The sequence below is a fragment of the Prionailurus bengalensis genome, chromosome B3, assembly GCF_016509475.1.
Source record: "Prionailurus bengalensis isolate Pbe53 chromosome B3, Fcat_Pben_1.1_paternal_pri, whole genome shotgun sequence".
NCBI lineage: Eukaryota > Metazoa > Chordata > Mammalia > Carnivora > Felidae > Prionailurus > Prionailurus bengalensis.
In genome coordinates, this window is record NC_057355.1 from 143030121 (window position 1) to 143051770 (window position 21650).

The 21650-nt window shown below is 62.2% G+C and overlaps 1 protein-coding gene across 1 annotated transcript in view; it reads left to right on the top strand.

Moving 5' to 3' along the window:
- EVL (Enah/Vasp-like) overlaps positions 1-21650 on the top strand; it is a 152687-nt gene that overhangs the window by 111770 nt on the left and 19267 nt on the right. Inside the window, 1 exon segment of the mRNA XM_043557010.1 lies at positions 20314-20377. Coding sequence (XP_043412945.1) covers positions 20314-20377 — 64 coding nt within the window.

Consider the following 21650-nt stretch of genomic DNA (forward strand, 5'->3'; position numbering starts at 1 on the left):
CACCTGGGCGCCCCAGGCCCTTCCACGTTCTTGCCTCAAGGAGCCACGGAATCCTTCACTTCACCTTCGCATGGCCTCACCTTTCCTACTGTTAACTCAGAGCAGAGTGGGGAGACCCCAGACCAAAACAGAAGGTTCACTTCTCAAACTCCCACTAAGACCCCAAGAAACTTTCCAAATCAGAAGATCCAGCAACCTCCAACTCACCCCAAAGTCACAGCCTTTCCCAGTAGGGAGTGACAGGGGTAGCTGGCCCACCTTCACGTTGTGACCGAGCCGGAACCCCCACAGTGGATGTGAGGCCTCGCACACAGATCCCCGGGGGCTGGGGCCCACGAACACTTCCTAGGCAGTCATCATACCCAGGGCTGGAGGAAGGAGCCTCTTCCCCAGGGGGTGGACTGGAATACATGTGTCCCAGCGCCTGGACTTCTGTAGCAGGACGGGCTGCCTGGGACAGCGGCCACCTGCAGGCGGTAACTCAGAGCCGCAGCCCCGGGTAGGAGCCGGGAGCAGCCCGGCCACTGTGGGCAGGCCGTCTCCTCCCGGCCAGGACTCCGAGCCGCAGTCCCTTCCTGTGGAGAATGAGGCGGTGACGCCACCTCACCTTGATCTCAAATGAGATCGAGGGCGTCCAGCAGAGTGCGGTGCTGATGGCAGGATCTGGAGGCTGGCGGTCTGGAAATGAGTTCACGCCTCGCGGACCCCCGTCAGTGCTAGCAGGCAGATTTCCTCCGCAGGCCTGAGGCTCCGACCAGACCCGGGAGCGCCCCGGAATGGCAGAGCCTGGTGTGGGGGGCTTGGGCAGTGGCGGGGACAGAAGCGGCACAGTGGAAGGCAACTTTGTCGACAGTTCCTGGGCGGAATGGTGGAAGCTCAGACTGTCATTTTGAGGAGTTCCAAGGGTCCAGACAGGTATGCCAGGGACCTCGCCCTGCTGCAGCCAGAGGCGTTCTCTTTATCCATTGTACCCTTTTGGGCTCTGAGAAAAAGAGAAAGAAAAAGGAAAACGTGGTAGCTTAGTGGAAATCCACACGGAGGGAATTAAAACACACGACGAGGCGCATATTTTCGTTGGCCTCAAGGAATGTGACGGAATATCCTTTTCTTTCCCGGTTTGCTTGTAATAACGTCATTGGTACATTCCAAGAGGTGACGGCCCTGGTGCAGGAGGAGAGGCGTTTCCCCAGCGTCCTCGTCCTTAATCAGTACGCGATGCCACAGCCACACGGGCACAGGAAGGAGCCCCAGCGGGCGGCTCCCGGTCACACCTCCTCGTGGAGGCAGGCCTGGTTCTTCACCCGTGCCACCTCCCGGCCTCTCACCCTCGGACACCGGGCCACCTCCCAGCCTCTTACGCTCGGGGCTGAATTTCACTTCTCGTAAACCTTCCTGTGGAAAAGGACCGACCTTCTTCCCCTACAGAAAAACCCTTGGCTGTGTTCCTCTCCCGCCTGCTCAGGCCCTTGGCACTTTCTGCCTCACTTGAGACACAAGAACCTAGGCCGGCATGGCCCTACCTGAAAGCCCCGCGTCTTCCCGTGTCCCTCCCCCCACCCCACCCCCCACCCTGCCTCCACAACTGCCCTCTGGTGGCCGCTTCCTGACTAGCCTCTGTGCTCAAGGTTCACAGAAGGTGGGACGGGCACGTCGCCATGCTTCCTAGAACGCCCCTGCTGTGGCCCCCGCTCGCCGCCCCACACGCTCAGGCCCCACTCCTCCTGTCCGAAAGTTGTCCCTCAGATGAAGCCTCTCCGGCCAGCACGGGAGCTTCATCCACCCCAACGCCCCGTGCTTCACCTCTGCCTCCGTCACCAAGGTTCACACCACTGTTCCAACACGGGAATCCAGTCAGGTTGGATGTCATTAAGTGTCCTGTTTGTCTCCGGACCCTCAGAAACCGGCACACTAACTTCAGAGCTCTTGCCGTCTCTGTGCCAGGTTGAGCGAGCACATCAGACCCCAGGGGCTGGCTGGGTCGTGGGACTCGGTGCAGGCCCCCAATCCCATGCTCGATTGCCCTGGACAGTTCACGCCGATGCAGGTGTGCACTGTGCCCAACCCGGGACACATCCCTGACTCAGCCCACGCACCCATGGTCTGTCCCCTGCAGGCTTGTAGCAGGACCCTAAGTGGTCAGCCTCTCTTCCCTTCTTCAACCTGTCCTTCCTGCCGGTGCTTCCAACGTGACCTTTCTGCACAGCCGGGGTCAGTTTGATAAGCCCCTCCCCGGCCTGTGCCATGCTGTCCCCTGTCCGCGCTGCCCTGCTTGTGGTTCCTCGTCTGTGTGCTGCTGGCCTGCCCCTCCTTCACGGTCCTGTGCTTGGGGAGCCTCCAGGCGCCCCAGGGGACCTCGAGGCTCGCTCCCCGGCTCTGAACACGCAGTCCTCTGTCCCACTGGTTCTTAGACTGTGAGCCCCTCGAGGACAGGCACCTTGCTTTTCACGTCTCCAGCGCCCTGAGGAAGGACGGACACCTCTGGGCGTGTGAGTGGGTGAGCTGGCCACCTCGCCCCTGTGTCTGTCTTGCGTGCCTCGCGTAGCCTGGCGCTTCCTGCCATCACGCCACCCTCTGCAGACCAAGACGGCGCTCCCGAACCAGCACCGCTCGCAAGCCTGTGAAACTGGGCGCAAGGTGAGGGGTGCTATCTGTGATTGAGGGACATGGCAAATAGAATTGTCTCACACAGAAATCGCACCCGTCACCTTGGCCCGCCTACCACCAGCCCCAAGCGAAGGACGGCACCTTCCCCGGCCAGCAGCCTCGTGTTCACGGACCTACAGCCGTTGGTGGCCCTGAGGCGTGTGCACGTCGGTCGTGGAGTCGGGCGGATCTGGGCCCGAGCACGGTTTGTGCCGAGGGTGTGCCCTTGGCCAAGTCGCCGCGCTTTTCTGGGACCGTTTCTCCACGCGTGCGACGGGTTCATCGCACCTACCTCACAGGGTTGTCGTGAGGGTAACGTGAGACGGCGTGTGTGCGGTGCCTTGTCACCCGTGAATTACTGTAACCGTTTGAAGTTACTCGCTTTTTATGCGTGTTTGAAAAGTCAGCTAACGACATCACCTCCTGAGGTGACCCTGAGGGCCCTGCTCTGGGACACAGAGGGAGGTCGGGCCGCACGGCCCGGGTGTTCGGGAACGCGGGGCCGAGAGGGAGCCAGGGCCGCGCCGGCTGCACGGGCTGCACGGTGGGACCGAGCCAGGAGCAGCCAATGAGGAGGGTGGGGCAGGTCTCAGTGGTTTGGGACTTGAAATACAGGCTCTGGGAAGAGGCTCCGCCCAACGTCGGGGTCTCCCGCCGCACACTGACGGCACTCTGTATCCCTCTTGGGGGCCCCCAGTTATGACACCCCGCCGTTATCTCCCTTTAAAGAGCTGCCTCTTCGTTTGCAGTTCACCTCCTGGAGGAGGAAGGCCGGCTGCCCACGGCCCCAGGATTCTCTCCCGAACGCTAATGGGGAGATTTCTTTGGGGCTCTCGGTTTCCCGTAGCTACGGCCTGCACACGGTGCCCGGTCGGCGCTTGGCACGGCGCGTGGCCTGCCTCTCCGGCTCCTGCCCGTGCGCCTCGAGCCAGCCGCCGTGCTGCCCCCCCGCCCCAGTTCCCTCTTCACGATGTGATCCGTCAGCTGCGAAGCGCCCCGAGGATGCCAGTGCGGCGGCGTCGTTCCTGGGGCACCCTGTCCCCCGACGCCGTCCTAGGACCTCGCCCCTCAACGAGGGCAGGGGCACGACTGGTGTGGGAGAAGACGTGGGGCCCCGCTCCTCGAGGAGAGGACATGACCCCTTCCCACACACCACCCGCTTGCTCGTCCCACTGGGTCTTCACGCGGCCTCTGCGACCGTCAGGGGGACGTTAGGGATTCTTGTCCCCACTTTAGGGATGAGGAAACGAGGGCTCACAGCAGCAAATGACTTGCCCCCAGGCCACGCTGGGGAGGGACATAGCCACAGCCTCCAAATCGCCAGTCCCTGTCTCTCCCATCAGACCAGAGTGCCTGTCAGAAGAGCCGAGCCCGTGGGTCAGGCGGTGGCCTCCAGGCTCTGTCCATCATAACCCAGCTCGATCTGGGTTGACTATTATGGGCACTCGGCCTGGCCCATCTTTATGGCCAAAAGCCTGGGCCTTTTGAGTAAGTCAAAAACTCACTAGCATCCCGTTTCTCTTTCTCACCTGGTGTCCGTTTCTTTCCTCAAGAACGATAACTTCACAGGTCAGCCTTCTGCCAAGTGTAGCTCGTACCGGACAAGCGCCAGCTCGTGTTATCTTAGTGAGTAACTGTCACAAGGACTCCCAAACCCAAGTGCTGAACTTGGGGTACAGCTTGCAGTTTCTGGAGGGGACAGGGTGTGAGCATTTGAGGCCCTGTCCCCTGCCTGTTTGCGGCCTGCCCTCATTCACCCATTATGTTCGTTCAGCAGGCGACGGGGTTTTCACAGTAGACACCTGCTTGATTTGTCTGCTTCTACGCCGAGCCCGTGATAGTCCATGTTCATATGCAAGCAGATGAACCTTCTCAAGTCTAGCTCAGGTCGGGTCAGCCCTTGCTCGGGACCCTACAGGGGCGTCCAGTCTTGCTCAGAACCGGACCCAAATCCAAAGCAAGGCCTGCACAGACCACTCGGCCCTGGCGCCTTCCGAGCCCACCTCCTCCCGCTCTGCCTCACTCCCTTCCGGTCACTTTGGCCTCCTTGTTGCGTCCCCGAGCATGCCACGCCTGCTCCTGACACTGGGTCTTAGACCTGATGCCCCTCGGCCTGGAATATTCTTCCCTCCGCGTAGCCCGTGGCTCCTTCCCTCCCACCTCTGCTCACACATCCGCTAGTCGTCACTTGCCACTTCAGTTCTCTCACCTGCTGTGTTCCTGCTCCATGCGTGTCCCGGGTGCGTCAGTTCCAGGACAGCAGCGTGTGCGCCCGGCACACTGATACTTGTGTGATAAGTGAGCGAACAGACATTTGTGGGGCGTCCGTGCTGGGCGGGACATCCAGCACACAGAGATGAGAAAGGTAGGCTCCTGTGTTCCTGGGGCCCGGTCAGATGGAGAAGGGAAACTGGGCAGTGCGCTGTAGCAGGTGGGAAGCACAGGGCCTGTGGGAGACTAGAGAACAGGCCTGGCACGCGGGCTGAGGTAGGGGGACAGGGCCGTCGGGAAAGCCTCTGTGGGGGGCAAGCCTGATCTGGGTCTCCCAAGTGTGGATAGAAGTTTGCCAGCGAGAAGAGAGAGAAGCGGTTCTGAAAAGAGGCAGCCACAGGTGCAAAGGCACAGAGACTTGCCGGAGTTCTCCACAGGGGCGCTGCGCATCCTGGACTCTGTGGGAGACTAGGTGAGGCTGGGGATGGGCACGGCCAGGACTTCAGGGACAGCTTTGAGCACAGTAAGGCGTAGGCCTTCCCCTGGACGGTCAGGAAGCAGCCCCCAAGGCCCAGGCCTTCACAGCCTCCTCTCCCTGCCAACCACATCTTCAGAGGCGAGGAATCACGGCCTGGCGATCTCTGCCCGGGAGCCGTGGCTCTCAGCAGGGGCCCAGTAGATCCCCAGCTGGCTTGCAGCTTCCCGAGGCCTGGGCACATCGGCTCCGGCCGCCCCACCCCCGTGCCGCTCTGACTTCTTCCCAGACGGAGTCGGTGATGGTTTGCTCTGACGGCTGGCCTCCGTAACCACCGTGTGCTGCCGGCGCCCCTGCCTGTCTCCCCGCTTCCGAGCCGCGCAGGCCCTGTTCGGGGCGGCAGAAAGGTGTAGCCGTGATTCCCGGGAATCTTGACCCAACTTGACTACCGATCTAGATGGGTGATTCACGCCTCTGAATCTCTGTTTTTCTGATCTGTCACACAGAGTGATAATAACAGCTTGTCACCTTGTTTTGAGAATTCCACACGGTGATGCGGAAGCATAAATACAGGGTGTTTCTGTGACACAAGGTGCTCAGAGTCCGGCAGGGGCGCAGGCAGGCACCTACTCAGTTCGAACAGAAGGCAGCCGGGGCGCCAGGCCGGGTCAGGCTCACAGGAGGAATGTTCCCTATGAGGATGTCAGGGGTGCCTTGTGGATGCCCCAGAGCAGGCCTCGGAGGAGGTGGGCCCGTGGGGCACAAGGGGGGACGTGCCACATCACCAGCAAAGGGACCACCAGAGAGAGGCAGGAAAGACCGAGACGTTTCAGGAAGTGCCGGGCTCTGAGGACACGGGTGGGCGTGAGCACCGGCCAGGAGCCTCCCCCACCCCTCCCCACCCCGCCACCGAGTGGGCTACGGTGTGGCCCGAAGACACTCCAGACTCAACGTGGATTTCATGTCCTGCTCCTCGATGTATCTTGCTTATTTCCTTGTTTTGAATTCCTTACCTTTCAGTAAAATTGACGCTTCCGGTGGTCCGTGTTCTCCGTTCCTCCACGTACCGCCGGAGTGCCACCAAGCTGTTGGGGTGCCCGCCCCCAGTTGGAAGGGCCGGCCGCAGGTGTGGGAGCCCATTTCAGTGTAGGAGCAGAGGGCGGAGGGGACCCGCCTCAGAAGCAGAGCGCGCGAGTGACTGGGGTGGGGGTCCTGCTGACCCCGCCGGCATTGACCTCGGAGTCTCGGGCGCAGCTGAAGATCAGCCGCGCCAGGCACCCTTACCAGGATGTTCCTATGTGACCTGGTCTAGAAATAACTTCCCTCCGTTGCTTGCCTCCATCAGAGTAAGAAATTGGGAATAAGTGCTTGTTGAACAAACAGTTAACAAACTAGGTTGTAGAGGGCCGACAGAGCCGTATCAGCCAAGATGGAGGAACCAGCCCAGAAAGGCCGACTGCGGAAGCAGTGCTCAGGTCCAGCTGTCTGTCTGCCTGTGTTTTGGCACGTGTCCTTGCTCTCCCTTGTGCAAACGCTGGGACCGGGGCTGCATCACTGGCCTCCTGGGGCACCAGCGGCTGGAAGCAGGCAGGTCAGGCTGAGCCCTGCTGCTGGGTGTGAAAGGCCGCAGGTCCCATCCAGGTGGAAGTCAGGGAAACGCCGAAGCTGAAACAGAATTAACCCCGGGGTCCTCTGAATCTGCAGCCTGAGCTTGTGTGGCCGCTTTTTCCTAGCGGGCACCACTTTGTTTGTTTTTATTTATTTTGGGGAGAGCGAGCACGAGCAGGGGAGGGGCAGAGAGAGGGAGACACAGGATCCCAAGCAGGTTCTGGGCTCCACACTGCCAGCACAGAGCCTGACGCGGGGCTCAATCTCACGAACGGTGAGATCGTGACCTGAGCCACCCAGGCGCCCCTAACACACACTGCTTTTTGCGTAGAAGTGGCCCGTTGCTGGCAGCAGGCTGTGAGCTGGCTTTTTGACTAAATGCCAAGGAGAGAGCCTGTCCCTGGCGGCCTCTGCTCCGGGCAGTCTGCGCGGTGTGACCGTTGTCGAGGGGAGAGCGGGGCAGCGTGGGGGTGGAAGCTGCGGTCCCGGTGCTGGTCCTGGTCCCGGTCCCGGTTCTGACTCTGTCACTCGCTCATGTGATGTAGGCAGGTTTTTGATGTCTCTGGGCGTCCCTGGCCAGATGGGGTAATGATAACACCTCCTCTGGGATGCATTGTGAGAATTTCACGGAGACAAAAACGTTACTCACTGGGGACTACCTAAGACGGAAAGGAAACGGCATCGGTGGGCGGGCCGCACCGTATCAGAGTCTAGGCTGACGCGAACGAGTTTTTGACCCCCACGCTCCAAGACAAGGGGTGGGTGCCTTTTATTATTTTTCAGATAAGAAAAGTTACCGTAACGTGTCCACGGCCAGGGATAAGTGACAGAGTCGGGGCCGCATTCACCTGCCAGTGCCTCTAGTCCACACGCTCTGGGCAGGGGTGGGGGCCGCTGTCCTTACTGTGATGCCACCTCCCCAGTGCAGCCCCACAGGCAGGGAAATGCAGTCCCAAAGAGGGACTGTGACCGGCCAGCCCAAGGTCCCAAAGACCCACAGAACGGATGTCAGCGGCTTGCGGAAGGATCTGGACAGACGGGACCGTGTGAGCCCTGCATCGGGGAGGAATGGAGGGGGGAGACGATGGGCCGGCCTTCAGGGGACCCTCCTAGGCAGCGTGTGCCACATTCCTTGAAGTCCAGTGTCGTCCCTATAGATTTGTGTGTTTGCGTATTTGCATTTGCCGCCCAGGGAAACAAAGAGGGAAGAGGGAAAGGCAGGTGGGGCCCAGCCCAGGTAAGTCACCGGCTAGCGAAAGAGGGTGCTGGAGGCGGCGGCTGGGGCTGCCGGCACGTTAGAGCGTAGGAGGCCTCGGGTCCGAAAGTGAGGATTTCCCACGGGAACTGGTGGGACCTGCAGGCTTCCTGGCTCAGGGATGGCACGGAAGGGCTTCCTGCTGTTCCATCTGCAAACATGGCTCCTGGGGGCGAGCCTGAGCCGGAGACCCCCACTCAGGAGAGCACGAGGCTGAGGCCTAGACAGCGCAGGGAGGCAGAGCTGAGGGGCAGTTTCCCCCCAGGGCTGGCATTCCCTGGAGACCGGTAGAGGGCAGAGCGTTAAGCCTGGTGGGACTGGGGAGATTAGCATTGCTCTACTGAGAGGGGCTGACCCGTTTCCGAAGGAGAGTGTGACGCCAGGTTTGGGCTGGCCACACAGACGTCCCCTGCGCGCTTCCCGCCAGGCCCTGCGCAGGGTGCTTGGGGACAAGAAGGTACAGGCATGGGATTTGCTCTCAGGCTCACAGTCCGGTGGAGTAAACAGTGGAGGAACTCCGGTATCGGCAGTGGGCGCGTTCCCTAGGGCACAAAGGTACAGGACGCTACAGCGGAGCAGCAAAGGGACAAGGGGGAAGCTACCCTTCCTGCCACCTGAGGAGCCAGGGAACGCTCCACAGGGACAGGGACCCACTTCACCTGGGCTCTATGGGTCCCGGGAAGTGCAGGTGAGTGTTCCTGGCAGAAGGAACAGCCACTGTGCCCACAGGTGTGGCAGTAGGAAGGGGTCCCAGGGCAGCGGGAGAGAGGCGTGCCTGCTGGCAGGTCGAAGGACTGAGCTCCTTGGAGCCGATCCGGCTGGGAAAGAAAGCAGGAGTGGCGGGGACTGGTTGGGAGGAAGCAGACGTGACGGCAAGGAAGGAAGAGCGAGGAACAGCAGCAGGGATGCCCGGGGAGCCTGGGGAGAGCAGGTGGTCTACGCAAACAGTGCCTGGGCTTCTGCCTTTGGCCGCTCACCCGTTGCTTTCTGGCTCCGTGCCCACACTGTCCCATCCCACTGCCTGCGAGGGACAAGAGGAGAGCCGGGGGCGGGGGGGGGGGGGGTCTTCTGTCAGACACCTGGTGTCACCACGGCCCGTGGGCTGGCCCCACAGGGGTCTGGCTGCTTCTCCACGGCCCCCAGAACCTGCTAGAATCAGGTAGGCAGGACGGTTCTGATAGGTTAGCTGGGAGGCTTCATTAAAGATTGAGGCAGTGAAGCCCATTTGACGGCTGGCTGGCGTATCGGTTTCGCACTGCCTGAGCCGGGTGGCCGAGGAAGGACGGGTAAGTGGCCGGGATGCGAGAGGCGCCCTCCTGGACTGCGCCCGGGGGCCTGCCCGGAATGGTCAGCAGAGAGTGGACCTTCCACTGCTTCTGCTTCTGCCACTGCCACTGCACCGTGCTTTGCAGAGTGAGCTGTAGGTGACGGGGTGCCTCCTCTCCGCTCCTCACGGGGGCTCCTCCCCGCTCCTCACGGGGGGCTCCTCCCGCTCTGCATGGGGGGCTCCTCCCCGCTCCTCATGGGAGGCTCCTCCCTGCTCCTCACAGGGGCTCCTCCCGCTCTGCATGGGGGCACCTCCCTGCTCCTCATGGGAGGCTCCTCCCTGCTCCTCACAGGGGCTCCTCCCGCTCTGCATGGGGGCACCTCCCTGCTCCTCATGGGAGGCTCCTCCCTGCTCCTCACAGGGGCTCCTCCCGCTCTGCATGGGGGCACCTCCCTGCTCCTCATGGGAGGCTCCTCCCTGCTCCTCACAGGGGCTCCTCCTGCGCTGCATGGGGGGCTCCTCTCCTCTCCTCATGGGGGCTCCTCCCCACTCTGCATGGGGGGGCTCCTTTCCCCCCTTCATGGGGGTTCCTCCCCGCTCCTCACAGGGGGCTCCTCTCCTCTGCTCACGGGGGCTCCTCCCCACTCTGCATGGGGGGCTCCTTTCCCGCCCTTCATGGGGGTTCCTCCCCGCTCCTTACAGGGGGCTCCTCCCCACTCCTCACAAGGGCTCCTCCCGCTCTGCATGGGGGCACCTCCCTGCTCCTCATGGGAGGCTCCTCCCTGCTCCTCACAGGGGCTCCTCCCGCTCTGCATGGGGGCACCTCCCTGCTCCTCATGGGAGGCTCCTCCCTGCTCCTCACAGGGGCTCCTCTTGCGCTGCATGGGGGGCTCCTCTCCTCATGGGGGCTCCTCCCCACTCTGCATGGGGGGGCTCCTTTCCCCCCTTCATGGGGGTTCCTCCCCGCTCCTCACAGGGGGCTCCTCTCCTCTGCTCACGGGGGCTCCTCCCTGCTCCTCACGGGGGCTCCTCCCCGCTCTGCATGGGGGGCTCCTTTCCCGCCCTTCATGGGGGTTCCTCCCCGCTCCTTACAGGGGGCTCCTCCCCACTCCTCACAAGGGCTCCTCCCGCTGTGCATGGGGGGCTCCTCCCCACTCCTCATGGGGGCTCCTCCCTGCTCATGGGAGGCTCCTCCCTGTTCCTCACAGGGGCTCCTCCCACTCTGCATGGGGGGCTCCTCTCCTCACGGGGGCTCCTCCCCACTCTGCATGGGGGGGCTCCTTTCCCCCCTTCATGGAGGTTCCTCCCCGCTCCTCACAGGGGGCTCCTCTCCTCTGCTCACAGGGGCTCCTCCCTGCTCCTCACAGGGGCTCCTCCCACTCTACATGGGGGGCTCCTCTCCTCTCCTCACGGGGGCTCCTCCCCGCTCCTCATGGGGGCTCCTCCCCCCTCCTCACAGAGGATCTCCCTGCTCCTCACAGGAGGTCTCTCCTCCCTGCTCTTGAGGGGGGTCCTCCCCATTCTCGCAGGGGGTTCCACCCCGCTCCTCACGAGGGGCTCCTCTCAGCTCCTCCCCGGGACTCTTCCCTTCTCCTCGTGGGGGCTCCTCCCTGCTCCTCACGGGCCCCTCCTCCTGCTCCCAGCTGTTGGGGTGGTGGGCATGAGCTCTCCTGGGACGAGGCGCCTGCCAGTGGCTGACCAGAGGGTAAATGCTGTTTTTCACGGAGGCCTTGCGAAGCACGGACAGAAGCAGCTGCATGCAGACCGGGCTTGGGAGACGGCTGCTGTCCCGGCAGCGCCGGTCGCTGGAGGCGCGTGTGGCCTCGGGTGGTTGCTCACCCTTTCTGAGCCTCAGTTTCCCCACCTGTGAGAGGTCTGATAGGTCCCGCCCTGGATAGCTGAGCAGATCAATGACCAGAATCCCGTAAAGGCGCTTTGTGACTCACGCTGTAAAGGCGCAATGTATTTTCATCGTACTTCGTTCCGTTTGAGATTCTTCTCGAGGTTGGTTCTTTGTCCTGAAGCGAGCTTGTTAGGAAATGGCTACTTCACCTGGGAAGTGAGTGGCCTGGGGAGCACAGCCCGAGTGGATGAGGCAGGCTGGCTGGCAGTGTCCCGGCCTGGACCCTGGGAGCCTGGGTCCCAGCCCCGCTTCCCCCCCCCCCCCCGCGAGCAAGTCCTCCCTTCCCCCGGGCCTCAGGAGCCCCATGCGCCAGGACAGGGACAGGGAGGTGGGGCTGCTCGCCGGCACCCAGGCCGGCACAGGGCAAAGGCCCGTCCTCTGCAGGCTCCAGGCGGGTGCTCCTCACCGTGCGGCCTTTCCGAAACGCGGTTCCCGCATCTACACGGGCTGACCTTCCAGGGCTACGGGCCGTTTGGACGCTGGCCTCTCTGCTACGGCTCTAGACGTTGGTCACCGTGGGGTGACGGTTGAACCGTAACTAACGGGAGGGCTCAGGAATGAGGGTCTCTTACAGGAGTCCAGCGGATGACAGCTGGCCCTGGTGCTCTGAGTGAAACAACACAGGTGGGCTCACGCATCAGCCCGCCCTGAGCCCCGATTCATTGGTAAGGCCTCGGGAGGAAAGGCGCTGGAAGATTCACGCGGGGTAACTTCAGGCAAGCGACTGAACCGTCTCTCGTCAAAGCAGGAGACGGCAGTGGCAGTCAGGATCTGTCTACTGCTGAGCCGAGCGCAGGCGGGGGGCTCAGCACCAGCACCCTGGTTTCCTAAGCGCGAAGGTGCGGAGACAGCTGCTTGTCCAGCCAGAGCCCTGGGCTAGGAGACCTTTGTCCCGGGCGCTGGTCCCAGCTCTGCCACCAATTCCTGTGTGGCCTTGGCGAGGCGCCTCTGAGGACTCAGGCCCGGATCACAGACTCCGTTCCCACACGGACACTAGCTTGCTCGGCAGCAGAGGCCTGGAAACGAGAGGGGGAGGAATGCTAAGGAATTGGTCTGGGAGGCCTGCCCCCGTTGCAAAGTCCGCCCTAAGTCAATCCAGAATGCAGGGACCCTCCAGAGGGAGAAGGAGCCAGCCAGAGACGTGGCAGAGGGGCGGAGGGGGCCTCAGAGGGGCTTGGGACTCTGCCCAGCGCAGATTAGGTAGCTGTCCTTCGCCGGCCAGAAATTCCATCAAGCATCACTGAGCAGGTGATAGATCCTTTGTCCTGGGATCTCAGGTTCCCTCTTTTTCAGGAGACCCAGGGGATGCCTTTCCTATAGAGGCTAACTCGAAACCTAGCCTGTCCCTTCTGTCCCAGAGGAGAGGGGAGGCTGGCGTCCCAGAGCCTCATGAATGTTAATGGACGGGCAGAAGGACAGCCTCTCTCAGGAGGAGGTGTCGGCAATGCCTCGGCTTATCTGCCCACCTCAGGCTGTATAATTTAACGTGGGCTCCCGGGCCAGGAGCTGTAGGGCCCCCCCGTCTGCCTTGCAGCACCAGACTTACGGGGATGGAGTCACACAGGAGCACTTGTGCCCTCCCTGGGGACTCTCAGCCCTGTGCTTCTTTATTATATGGTGGTGCATCTACTCATACCTTATTTGGAAGTTCAAAAAGAGGGAAACGATCCCACAGTCTCCTCCCCATATTGGGGTATTTCCTTCTTTGTCCTTTTATTATTTTTTTTAATCTTTTTTTTTTTTTTTAATTTTTTTTTTCAACGTTTATTTATTTTTGGGACAGAGAGAGACAGAGCATGAACGGGGGAGGGGCAGAGAGAGAGGGAGACACAGAGTCGGAAACAGGCTCCAGGCTCTGAGCCATCAGCCCAGAGCCCGACGCGGGGCTCGAACTCACAGACCGCGAGATCGTGACCTGGCTGAAGTCGGACGCTTAACCGACTGCGCCACCCAGGCGCCCCTTTAATCTTTATTTTTGAGAGAGAGCACGAGCGGGGGGGGGGGAGGGGCAGAGAGAGAGGGGGGACACAGAATCCGAAGCAGGCTCCGGGCTCCGAGCTGTCAGCACAGAGCCTGACGCGGGGCTCGATCTCATGAACCGTGAATCGTGACCTGAGCCGAAGTCAGACGTTCAATCAACTGAGCCACCCGGGGCCCCTCCTTCTTTGTCCTTTTAAATTGTAGAGATTTAGAACTGTGTGATCCTTGGTTCCATCCTTCTCACTTTATGGGAAACTGAGGCCCAGGGATGGGAGGGACTCCCCAGGATACCTGGCCACTTAGAGCAGAACCCCAACAAGAACTGGGGTGTCCTGGCTCCAGGTTCACCCTGAAGGGGATTTGTGGACACTGGAGCAGTCCAGGAGAGGCCAGCCGGGCATGGGGAAGGACTAGAAAGTGGGAATGAGGGGTAGCGGGAGGACTGGGCCATCTTCCCTGGGGTGGGGCCTGGAGCGGGCATGAGCACCGTCTGCTGCACAGAGGCCTCTAGGCCAGCACGTGAAAGACCGCCTGTCTGGTCCCACGGGGGACCCTTGGGAGCTGGGCCCTCAGGACTCCAGCCCACGAGGAGGAAGAGCAGCGGTGAGATGAGAACCCTATACAGAGCCTGTGCGCAGCACGTAGTAGCTGCCCAGTAAACTCGGGTCCCCTCTTCCCTCATCCCATCTGTGCTATTTTCCCAGCGCCACGTCCGTTGGCGACCTGCAGTGTCTCTCCTGCTGTACTGCTTCAGGGCTTATGGGGCACAGTCCCCGGCTTGGCCACTGACTGTTTCCAGCCACGAGATGAGAGCTTTAAGAATGTGGCGCCTGCTGTAGTCTCAACATTTGGCTAGAGATCTTCACACAGTCTGCCTGGGGCATAATCGTTCGTTTAGTCAACAAATATTTGCTGAGTGTTGACCGTATGCCAAGAACGACATTATGTGCTGGGAATACAGAGAACAAAACGGTTAAGTCCTTGGAGAGTAAGTCAGACCACTCTGTTGGCCTGGGTTCGTTTTGCTGTCTGTCCTGGCACGTACAGGCGGAGTGGACAGGGAGCTCGGCGCCAGCAGGGTCCCCACAAGGAGGCCACAAGGAGGTGCCCCTGCAGCCGAGCAGGACCCGGGCCCCGCAGCGAGGCTGGGGGGTGCGAGTGGGGCATCGGCCACATCTGGTTCATTCTCCTGGAGCCGGGTCATGCCACCGGGTTTCCCTCTTTGAGCTGCTCACCCCTGCCCCCCTCCGTTTCCTGAGGATGGTCACACCTCGCATCGGAGCCCTTGTTAGATCTTTACGTCGAAGACAGAAGGTATAGAAGCCTTTAGAGAGTACCAGCGCCAGGCGTGGTCTCATCCCACCTCGGAACAGCCCTGGGAAGGGTGTGGTGATCATTAACACCCTGCTCACGGGCAAGAATCCGAGTGGGACTGGCCGGCCCCAAGTCCCCCTGGAGCCACGGGGAGAGGCGCCGTCCCTCAGAGACGACCTCAGACCCCTTGGCCCCACTTTCCCCTTTGGTCCGGCTGACTTCAGTGCCTCGGGTCAGTCACTTTGACTCTCTGCTCGATCTCTCAGCCTCTGGCGTGAAAGCCAGCCCTGTCCCCTCTGGCCAGGCTTCCGCGTCGCCCCTCCCCCGTGGGCCCCTGGCTGGAGTCCATGGCTCCGGTTTTGTTTTCTCCCCTGTCTTCCCCCGGCTCACTGACCCGTGGGGCTGAACGGTCCTCCTCCGGGTCTGCACCGTGCTCTGTAGAAGCAGGTGTTCGGGGGGACTTAAAGCCGTCTGGAAAGCGGCCTCCCAGACGGCAGCAAGTCAGTGCCTTCCCCAGGAAGTGTCCCCGTCCGGCGGGGGCCTGGAGGCGAGTGTCGGCGTGGGCCGCGCCCTCTGTCCCCGTCCCTCTCTGGGTGTTCAGACGGGAGGCCCCCTGCCCTGGCCTGCCCCCCGCTGCAAGCTCTCGTGCCGGCCCCGGGGCCCACACGCCGGTCGTGCTCGGGCACCTGTGTCACCCCACCTCATGTTTTCCTCCCTCCTGCTCGTCTGCGAGGCCCGTAGGGTCTTTGTTTTCACTTCGGCAAAACCTGTCGGAGGCGAGCGAGGGAGGGTGAGGGTTGACTTGGTGGGCGCCCCAGGCCACCTCCCACATGCAACGAGCTCTGACACCGGGGCCGTCGTGGGGAGCCCCCTGGCCTTGGCGAGCCCCCTCACCTCCCAGAGACACCAGCAACGCCTTCTGCGGGGCCGTGGTGGGCCCAGCCGGGCGGCAGCAGCGAAGGCAGCGGCGCTCTGTAAGTGGACTGTGAGGCGCCTTCCTGAGGGCAGCAGCAGCCCGACTGGGGTAAAGGGCCGTGCGAGCGCACAGGACGCAGGCAGGTCGGTGATCGGTGAGACGTTTGGGCTCCATGGAGAGGCCGCCCAGACCGTCTGCGTTAAAACGCTAACAAAAGCGCATGTTGCGCAGGCCTTTGTGGTTTACCGGGGGCTTCTCCGAGCGTCGCGTCTCTTCCGCACAGCGGCCGTGTGAGGCTTTAGGCTTCGTGCTGATTCTCATATTATAGGTGACGAGGCCCGGCTCCCGCGTGCGGGGCAGAGCTCTGGCCAGGCCTCCTCCCTGCCGACCCTGGGCCGCCTCACCCGCCGGCCCGCCCAAGTCGGTACCTGTGGGGAGGGGGCCGTTGAACGTGATCTCCCCGAACGAGTGTCTGCCGTACGTGTGCAGAGGGGCGCCGCGCGACGGCAGAAGGTGACCGCGAGTCCGCGCGCAGCTGCGTGCAGAGCCGAGGCGCACGTCGAACAGAATGGCCTGTGAGAGGCTGGGGCAGGCTGTCTGTCTCTGAGGCTTGCCCCCAGGCGTCCGGCCAGCAGTGGGGTCCTGGTGCTGGCCGGGAACCGTCCCCCGGTCGGCCTGCTCTCTGAACAAGCCTGAACTGGGGGATCGCTTGTGTTTCTGTGGCTTACCTCTTCAGTGCTTTTCTTTGTATCTCAGCGAGGTCAGCCCCGTCCCTTCCTGTGCTTCTCCCTGCCGGGCTGGCGGTCGCCAGTTCCCTCTAACCGTCCCGACTCAAGTCAGCCAAATATCCCCGGCGTCCGGCGTGAGCCGGGCGCTGCACACACAGTGACGAGGAAGGGACGTGGTCTCTGCCTTCGAGAAACTCAAGACTTCACAGGGAGGAGAAGACTGCTCACAAAGCGTCAGTGAGAAAGTTGAGACAGAGGCCCTTGCGGGTCGAGCGGCAAGGAGCGTGAGAGGATGTGGGAAGGCTTCCTGGAAGAGGCGACCGTGGAGTTGAGCCTTGCGGACAGTACCCCGCACAGGACAGAGAGGTGGGGAGCACGGCACGTGGTCAGACTTAGGGAGCAGGTGCCAAAGGGCTGCTGCGGAGGCGGGGACAGGAGCAGCGGCTGCGGGGCCGGGCCCCTGAGGATCAGGCTTGTGTTCTCCACAGACCGCAGAGGCTGTGACATCAACGTGGAAGAGGGGCAGGAAGCACAGGGAGACAGCGGAGCCGAGGGTCCTGTCGGCCGACCGAGGCATCGGGCCCAGCAGAGAGATGCCGAGGCAGCCCCGGGGGTGGAGAGGCGGGCGGACTCAGAATCTGTGACAGGGCTGCAGTGAGACCCTGTAACCGACTCCAAGCGGGCGGCCGGAGGAGGAGGAGGCCGGGCCTCCACCTGCCCCCTCAGCTGGACCCTGAAGGCAGAGGTGCGGCTGGCCTGAGGTGACTCCGTGGTGTGGGGGACTCTGCACGCCTCCGTCTCGGCTTCCAGTCCCCCCGCACGGGGACTTGTTGGAAAGAACAGCGGGACAGATGGGGGTGATGAACAGCCCCCCAGGGCTCCCACCCTGAGGCTTCCCCCGGAGAAGCACGTGCGCTGTGCCAGGAGGTTTCCCAAGGAGCCTTACACAGTTCGGAAGGAGTTCCTCCCTGTCCCTCCTCCCTGCCTCCGCCGCTGGGGCCAGTGGGTGGGATAGGCCAGGAGACAGCAAGAGCCTCACGTCTGCTGCAGATACCCCGTGTGACGCTGGTGGGCCCTTCCCCGGGCCCTGGGCCCCGGGCCCCGGGCCCCGGGCCCCGGCCCCCACCTCTGAGACGAAGGGACCGTGCTTGCTGGTGTTAAGGATCCTCATAGCTCGAAAGAGACTAACGTTTTCTTAGTTTGGGAAGAGTGGAAGGTCTTGTGCATCGTCTTATGCCAAGCATTGTCTCTTCCTGCTCTGTCGTGACTAGAATTCCAGCTGTTTTGAAAGCTGTCTGCAGTGCGGGGACCAGGGTCCCCTGGGAGCAGCCAGGCTCCTGACGGATGTCCTGCACCCTCTGGAGGGACAGGCTGGCTGAGGGCGTTAGGAGGAAGTCCAGCCCAGCAGGCAGAATGAGGGACCCCAGCACAGGACCACCACGGACCACTGTGCAGGCTGTCGGCTGCCTCCTGGGGTCCTGACAAATGTTCCTAGTGACCGAGGCCAGACCAGGCCACCAGATGAAGAGACCTCTGAGCGACTGGCAGAGCCCAGGGCATCCCGCGACCTCAGCGCCAGGGTGGGGCCTGGCTCTCCAGTCTTCAGACCAGGTGACAGACAGGGTCTCCAGGACAGGGGCTCAGCCCTGGAAGAAGGGCGACTCCAGAGTCAGACATGGGCTCAGCAGCAGAGTCCGGGCCCTGGAGCGAGGCAGGGGCCAGTTTTCCAGAAGTCCAGCCAGCGGCTGAGCAGCTCAGGCCTGATTCCCAGAACCAGGAGCTGAGGTGTTTTGAATCCCTCGTGCCTCAGCCAGGGCGAGTGGGTAGAGGCACGGAGCCTCTGGGTCGGGGTCGGGGGACACCTGTCCAGTCTGGGGGAACGCAGCCCCTTCCCTATGGCTCTGCTGGTGGCGTGCCACCTGCCACCCTCATTCTCCGCTCTTAAGCGGGTCTCCATCTGACCCCACGAGTGACTGAACAGAAGAAAGACAGTGGCCTTTCGCAGGCTGTCTGAATCTGGCTCCGCCACCTGCTGTCTGTGAGACCCTGAGCGGGTCACTTCCCCTTGCCGGGCCACGCCCTTGCCTGTCACGGGTCCTCGCGGGGGCTGCCTGCCAGGGCCGCGAGAGTGGGGAGGAGTTCTCACTGAATCGGGAAAGTGCCTGCACCGCGCACGCGGCACTGTGTTCCTGGTCCTGAGCATGAGGAGGGAGCGGCCCCAAGACCTGGGCCTCGCCCAGTAGTAGAGAGAAGATCCCCGGCGAGGATTCGTCCTGTAATTTGTTTTAATTGTTCTGATGCGCGCACCGAACACACATCACGTGCTGTTTATAGCCAGAAAAACCGACTTTTAAAAAAGAGCACAATTACATGCTAATTAATTAATTTTAAACATGCGTTTAGAGACAGGGAAAGAAAACTAGCGTTGGTTTCGCGCCCGTCGGGTGCCAGGCCGCCACACCAGATCCTTGCGAAGGTCGCGTCTGTAAAAGTGTGCAGGCACCGTCTCCTGGCCGCCGTCTGACGGCAGCCAAGGCACCAATGAGCGGGGGCGGGGCCGGCCGGGTCCACCCAGGGAGGCATTTTCCCACAAGGCCATCTCCTCCCACCAAGCAGCGGGCCCACCGCCCACCACCCGGGTCCTCCTCCTTCCCCGGCTGAAACATTCACACCGGAGCCAGGACACCAGCCAGGCAAGGCTCACCGAAAACTTGACCGGAACGGATCCCGGGGCCCAGGACGGCAAGGTCCAGAAACAGCCGGACGCGGAGGCTCACTCTGGGCGTGGAAAGACTCCACCCATGCTGTGTCCCTCCTGATGGCGGAGACAGGGCCTCCGAGGGCGGGCAGGCTTGAGACCTCGGTGTAAGAGAGAGCACGTGGTCTCGTGGGAGGTAGGGGCTCCGGTAGCTACCTGCCTGGGAGGCACACAGGACACTCCTGGGCCGGGCAGGAGGCTGCCCTGGAATCGGACGATCTGTTTCAGCTTTGAGATTCTGTTGCTCTCTGTCCCGCCGTGCCCCTGATCCGGGGGACAACCTGCTAATCCCTCAGCGGCTTGAAGCGCCTGTGGGAGAACCTTCTGTATGTCATGGAGTTTGCTGTGGGCTGAGCGTCACTGCCACTTTATCCCCGGGAGGAGACAAACCCCTTCCCTGTGCCGTCAGTGAAGTGTGAGACCCACTTGCCCAGATTCTCTGCCCTGTCACTGACTGTGCAGCTCCCCAGTGACACCTGAGCTGGCAAAGACCAGGAACAATCAGCTCTTTCTCAGGTTGGGGCAGAAGCCTGCCTTTTCTTGTAAATGTGGTACCGCACCAGCCCCCACCCGAACATAGGGCACAGGCAGCCGACCTGGACTGCCCTGGGCCCTGCCTTCAGGGTCCAGGGCGAGGGTGTGGCCCGGAAGGCTTCGCGGTCGCTCAGTGACAGCCTCTGCCATCTGGGCCTCGCTGTCTCCTTCCCACCCACAGCCGCAGGCTCCTAGATGCAGGCAGGAGGGCCCCGCGCCGCGGTGAGGAGCGCGGGCTGTGGCGCCTCCAGACCAGGTGCGAAATCCCTGGCTCTGACGCTTAACCCGCCGCCAGGGCCATTCCTGTGCCCAAAGGGCGGGCCAGAGAGAAGGGGGCGGGATGGAATGCCTCCTTTGGGTTTTGGCGATGCCGAGCACACTGGTGATTTGGGTTGGAACGGCTTTGTAGGACGTGCAGAGGCTGGAACCACGGAGGGACATGAGGTTGCAGCAAACACAGCTTGAGAGGGAAGGAGGGGGTCTCTGCAGCTGAAGGGCCGTCTCGGCCGTGTGAGCAACGCGGTCCCGTTCGCTGGCTCCGAGAGAAGAGCGCCGAGACGGGCAGAGAGGCGATTGAGGGGGACAGGATAGGGATGGTGGTGTACCTGTTGAGAGGTCAGGGGGTCTCCTGCAGGCCAGGGGGAGCAGAGACGGGGAGCGTTGCGGGTTGGTCTGCCGGGGCCTTTCTACCCACTAACCACTGTGCTTCTCTGCCCCGCAGGCCCCTCCACCCAGCGTCAGGTGCAGAATGGCCCCTCTCCTGACGAGATGGACATCCAGAGAAGGTAACCCCCTGCCCGGCAGGGCCAGGACCCCAGAGACACACACTGGGGCGGGGGGCGGGGCAGGGGGAGGTGGACAGGCTTGACCAGAGGGAAGAGGGAGCACGTTTGTGGCTGCTTGGCCAGAGCGAGGAAGGGAACGTGTGGCCTCATGGGGACGGCCGGTCTGCGGCATCCTAGGTGCGTTCCTGGGACTGAACTCAGCCCTCCCACATGTGTAGGGATAGCTGTGATGTTGGGGAGGGTGCAGTAACGCGGCCGAGGCCACCCTGCTGGAGACGGGCGGACGCGACCCTCCTGTGGCCTCGGGCGGGTGCCACAGCCTTTCAGGAGGATCTTAATCCCCTGCCCCCTCCCCTCCCACCTGAGATTAAGGTGGACAAAGGCCATGAGCGCCCTTGGGGATCACAGCTTTTCGACAGCTTGACCAGGGCTGTGTTGTTGCCGTTTGCCAGTCCGTGGAGTATGGGCCGTAAGGTGACCCCCAACTCCTCCAAGGAGCTTCTGAAGTGCTCAGACAGGGAGGAAGGGCCAGTGCCGTTGTCCTGAAGTTATAGAAGAGACCGCGGTGGCCAAGGAGGGAGCAGCCTCCCCAGGTCACGTCGCCAGGGAAGGCGGGGCCAGGGGCTCTGCCCCTCTGATAGGCTTGGAGCCAGGCTGTGCTGAGGTTCTTGGGGTGGGGGTGGGCCTGCAGCCAGACTCACATGGAACCCTGGGCCGGGAGTCGGGGAGCTGTGAGGGTCTCCGGGGCCTGTCTTCCTCTAGCCTGTCACCCACTCTAGGGAGCGAGGGCCACAACTCCATAACCTCTGGGTGCCTTCTGGCCCCAACGGTGTACTTTGTAACCCTGGGCAAGTTCCTGCTCTAGACTTCAGTCTCCCACTGGAAGAGAACAGTGATAATCCTTGCTCTGCTCACCTCCATGAAATGAGGTAAAGATGGCAGTGTGCTTCTAGACTGCCTACAGGCGGGGGAGGCTCCTTTTATCAGTTCCCATTCGTCTCTCAGTTCCCTGGGCCTGTCTCCTGGCCTCTCAGGATAGAGCGTGTTGCAGTTTATGAAAGGCTTTTACAGGCTTTGCCTCGTTTACCCCTCACGCTGACCCTCCGGGGTTCCTGTTGCTGGTACTGTTCTCACACGAGCCCGCTGAAGCTGAGAGTGGAAAGGACTTGCCCAAAGTCATGAGCAGTTAGAGGTGGAACCAGGACTGACAGCCAGCGTGGTCCCAGCTCTGCCGGGTACCCTGGCCGCCTCCACCCCAAGAGGGGCGTGCGTG